This window comes from Setaria viridis, chromosome 5 (genome assembly GCF_005286985.2).
Source record: "Setaria viridis chromosome 5, Setaria_viridis_v4.0, whole genome shotgun sequence".
Taxonomy (NCBI): domain Eukaryota; kingdom Viridiplantae; phylum Streptophyta; class Magnoliopsida; order Poales; family Poaceae; genus Setaria; species Setaria viridis.
Window position 1 is genome coordinate 44,608,501 of NC_048267.2, and position 5,158 is coordinate 44,613,658.

The following is a 5,158-nucleotide window of genomic DNA, read 5'->3' on the forward strand; positions in this document are numbered from 1 at the left end:
AATGTCCAATTTTATGTCTCTTTCCTGTCAAATAGTTGATACAAGGAGCTAAGGTTAAAAAATGTAGCTTCTGGAATTTGCTAATTGGGTATTATTTACATGAAACTAAGAATATTTTCATAACTAATATCAAAAATTTGTTTTTGAACATAGTGATAATGGGGGAGAAGTCATCGCATTATCTTTTTTTTAAAAGCCTCGCTTATGAGAGTACAAGTTGTAGTATCTGAACTTACACATAGACACACACCCCCACACACACCCAACACCACAATCACACATATCGCAAGCTAAATCCTACCCCTACACTCACACTCACATGCCTGCCATGAAGAGATGGTCTCGGACAGCAATTCCCAACACGTGTTGAGGTTGCAGCAATCCAGGAAAAATCCTAGAAAATCCCCTCGAAATCCGGTTCCAAAGGGATTCGAACTTGGGACCTTCTACTGAGGTTTGGTGCTACTACGGCTTCTGGTGACCAATTGGTCCCAGGCCTGTTCGCATTATCTCTGACTACCGCTGGAAAAATTTGTCTAAATGGTTATTCTTCGTTTGCCTTATATCCCACAGGTTGCTAGAGGTAGACCGTAGGTGGTGACAACCCTATTGATCCTTTGTAATCCTCCACGTCCGGATACAGCGTAGAGCTGGGTTCATAAAACCGCAGGCAAGAGTTGCCTGACAGATCAGGGGTAAGCCGATGCCCGAAGAAAGTTCTATTTGAGAGATCGACCCCTAACTCAACTATAGTGCTATCTTAGGAATCCTCTCTACGTTTGCCTCCTACCTTGGTGTGTCCTTGGACCGACTAAACTAGAAGTTAGTACACACGTTCCTTGGGATTCGATACCCTTGGAATACTTTGAGATGAAAGCTACAATGGTATCCGTGCGCTTGCGGATATATTCGTCATCGTTAATATATCCAACAGTAGGAGTTAACAAGAATCAACTGAGGGCAAGGTTGTTCCCTTTCTCTCTACTTTGGAGAGCACTTCAATGGTTTCGTTCTCTACCTACAGCAAAAGTTCAAAATTAGGATGAGTTGATGAAGGCTTATATGATAGAACATTATTCTCTAGTCAAGACGTAGAATCTGAGGAACAAGATCATCACTTATCTTAGTATATGTGATAGGACTGACTCGTCGCAACACATCGATGCGGCGGACGGTGCCTTGCTTTTGGGGTCAAGCAAGCGCCCGGCCGGTCTTCCACGGCTGAGGGCGACGCATGTGATGCTTGGGTAATTGGCTTGCTTGGTGGAGACAGGTGTGGAAGCTGCGGTAGTGCACGGCCATTTTCAGATCCTTTTCCGGCGTCCTAGTTGCCACTCAGGCACTCAGCGCTTGGCACTCGACCCAGACAGATAGCCTCTGGGATTTTCGTGTCAAATCGTGCTTGTGTGGCCCACCTCGAGTGAAAGGGCATGTTCGCTTCAGCTTATAAGCCGGCTGAAAAGCTGAAACGGCTGATTTGTTGTGAGAGGAAAACACTGTTCGGTGGCTGATAAACCGGCTGAATAAGCTGAAGGCGAAAAAAACTCGCTGTTTCACCTGTCCTTTCTTTCCTCCTTCGAACTTGCGTCGTAGTAGAGGGTGGCAGACTTGTAATAGCTGTGTTGACGCCTCGGATCCACACAACACTTGTTCAAAGTCAACGCGCCCGTCTTTTACATACGACCAAGTTCGACCTTTTGGAACTAGTCAACCCTTGGAGGTTAGTTTCGACGTGTTGGACCAAACAGAACAGCCACACCAGACGAAGAACCAACCTTTTTTTTTTCCAGTGCTACAGAGCGTATCTGTGCAGCAGCTAGCCAATAGATTCTGCCACCTATCCGTAGGAAAATAATGTTACACTGCTCCGTCCTCAATCACCCAGGTTAAGAATTATAAACACACGTGACATCGTCATGTCTTAATCCGACCTCATGCCTGATGCTCTCCTTTCAAATGAATCGAATTTCGACGCGTGTCCTTTTCAAAACCAAAAAAAAAAAACTTTTGACGCATGCCGTGCCAGGCATTTCCTGCGTAAAACAGCAGCATGCAGTCCACAGCTGAGTAACACAGAAACACACCACGGCCAACTCATCAAGCAAAACCAACAGAAACACAAACATCTCAGACAACGGCTAGTAGCACACATGACTAATCACATTCAGACACAAAACAATGGACATGGTGAAAATCAAATATGAGATGCTACCCGTCACATTCAGAATGCTCGGACTTGTGTAAAACTGATGATTTGTATCAGATATAAACAGGATTCCATGAGCGAAGAGAAACACGTCACAGCACCGATAATTCAGGCGACTGGACGAATAAAATCAAAATGTGAGACAAGAAAATGAATGAACTCTGGAGTTATCATAAGCAGTTTTCAGTTTTCGCTTCAGTCCCATGGTCCAATCCCCTATATATATTGTCTTAATAAACGGCCACACTGAAATGGCAGAGCAGGAGAATTAGCAGGCATTGTTCTCTTATATAATAACCAAGGGGGATGCAATTTACAGTTCATATATCAGCCATAGGGTGGTTTAGCCAGAGCAGAGCTTTTCGAGAGCCAGGTTCTCATCCCCATCGACACTCTTAAGGGTACTTCTCACAAGATCCTCTGGGAAGCCCATCTCAACCAGCTTCTGCACCTGTACTCCGCACGAACAAAAAGGCTCATCAACATGTACATGTCTTACATACACAATGAAATGATGAGCAGTACTGTAAGTACCTTCTCTTCCATGCCAGTGGACGCACTCTTTGCGAAGGCCTCTGTCCAGTAGCGAGCCGTAGCAGCGAATGTTGGATAATCACGCAGGTACTGCAGAAACAGAATCAACACATAGAAATTATGGGAGAAGGTTGGCAATAGTAATTCAGTTAAGAATCTCACAAGTTCTTCTACAGCTTTATGGGTCCACACTGTTCCATTCGTTCTTGCAGTGAATTTTCAGAGCTTATGCTTACACTCTGCATCACTGGACTAATTCTTGCAGTACAAATTCCAGAATGAAGTTACTAAGCCCATCCTGTAGGCTATATAATGCCTCCTCTGGGACTGGCTAGTGGCCTAGTCTGTTATCAAAGTAACAACCACAACATCACTAGCACACTCCAACAAAGCACCTAGCTGTGTTGCTGGACAAATATATCAAAGAGGTATTTCCTTGGAATTTGCTATCCTTCATTTCGGCTGAGGACATGGTCATATGTCATAGTAAAAACGGTTCATTAGAAACTTCTTACACCCAGCTTTCCATACAGCGTTATATATCCTTGTGGGCCATACTAAATGCATACGAGCTTGCTGAAAACCAAATAAAACTACCTTACGCCCTATCTTGCAGTCTAGCATCTGCATTAGCACATGGAGAACATGCAGGACTAATTGCACTAGTGGAAAAATTCTATAGCGGAAAAATAAAACATACAGGACTACCACAAACATATTCACCTGTGTAACATTACAACTGTAAAATTGCCAAGTGCGCTGCAGGCACAAGCTCATGTGATGGATGCAACAAAGTTCACATAGAATCTCATGCTTAATTTGCTGCGAAAATGTATGACGCTATTCAACCAACAGCATGACGAGGCAATTATGCAGCATAAACATATTTTCTGGACAAACAGTCATTCTGACTCATTTCATGGGAATCCACCAATGACAGGCTATGGCAATTTAACTCTCAACCAACTTTAGCTTAAATTGCAAAAATTAAATATATAGTGCACTAAAAATAGATCCACAGCAGGAAACAACCAGTTCAGACCTGTTGTGCAACAACAGCATCCTGAGGATCATCAGGTGCAGGAGAAGAAAGCAGAGCTTGAAGGGAAAGCAGTGCTGTCTTCAAAGTAAGGGCTGGGCTCCACTGATCTTTCAGAATGTCCAAGCAAATTGCCCCATTTTGGCTACTGATGTTAGGGTGCCTTCAAGATAGGTTGGAGGAGAAGTCAGAGCTGAACTGAAAAAAAAAACTAAGAGAGGGCAGCAGAACTTAGGAACACAAGGGGAGACATGTAACAAAATGGCAAGATAATAATCACTAAATCAAAAGGCTGAAGAAATGGATATAAGGAATCTGTCAGTGCTAGTTGTTCATGATCAGAGAAAACATAACAACACATATATGTAGGAGCATTGTGTAACAAGAATAAAAAGTCATCAATAAAAACAGAGGGGGTTAACCTGCATACCATACTTTGGTGACGAACTGCATCTTTGGAGGCTCAAAGGGATATCCACCTGCCAACCAAAGACAAAAATCAGTTAGGAAATAACATTTGCCACACCGTACTCTCTTACTTCTGAATTCCAGTTATTAGCAGATGGCGGTGCACAAGACATTTAACTCTGTGAGTTCTTAATAAGTGAATACAAAAGCACCACAAACACGACACCACAGAGGCACAGATTATTTACAACAGAACAGATAAAAGTGAAATGCACACTGAAGTGGTGCATATTAACACGTGTAAACATGGAACAGACACATCTGCCTGTTCAGATGCGATGCTTCATTGCACAGGTTAGCAAAGGCGAATCCACAATTCCACATGCAGCGACGCACCCACCGACGTCTGCCCTCCCATACCCTAATCCGGAATTGCAACCAGCCAAGGAGCGCGCCAAGTTCGCAGGCAGCAAACCCTAATCGACCCTAAACCCCTTCCGCGGGAGAGGCAATCGCGCGTCGCGGCAATCTATTCGGCCGACGAATCGCCCGGGGGAAGCGGAATCTGCAATTCCAGGCGCGCGAGGGCGAGGCCGACGAGTGGAGGGGGGATCCGATGGAAGGAAGGCGCGAGGTGGGGGAAGGGATCGGAAGAGGAGGGGCGGCTCACCGGGGAGGCGGATGTCGATGGTGAAGGTGCCGCCCTCGTAGGGGCTATCGGCGGGGCCGGCGATGGTGCCGGTGAGGTGGGAGATGTTGGCGCCGTCGTGCAGCGTGATGGAGACGCCCGAGACCTCCCGGTCGCGGTTGCACTCGGTGAGCTCCTTCTGCACGCGCGAGACGTCCACCATCGTCGCCGCCCCGCCCCCCGCTCCCTCCCCTCGCGCCCCGCCCGCGGCACCGACCCGCCGTCGCCTCCTGGAGAGCGGCGCGAGATGGGAAGAAGGGCAGGAAGGGGGCGGAAGGAGAGA

General features: G+C 46.1%; 1 protein-coding gene across 1 annotated transcript; it reads right to left on the reverse strand.

The window, feature by feature from the left end:
- Positions 1-2,357: 2,357 nt before the first annotated feature.
- Positions 2,358-5,158, reverse strand: LOC117857175 (ubiquitin-conjugating enzyme E2 27). Its single transcript, XM_034739688.2, has 5 exons — positions 4,858-5,158; positions 4,210-4,258; positions 3,783-3,942; positions 2,741-2,830; positions 2,358-2,657 (listed from the first exon to the last, which is right to left on the reverse strand). The coding sequence occupies exons 1-5, from the start codon at positions 5,036-5,038 to the stop codon at positions 2,550-2,552; spliced, it is 588 nt and encodes a 195-aa protein (XP_034595579.1). The 5' UTR covers positions 5,039-5,158; the 3' UTR covers positions 2,358-2,549.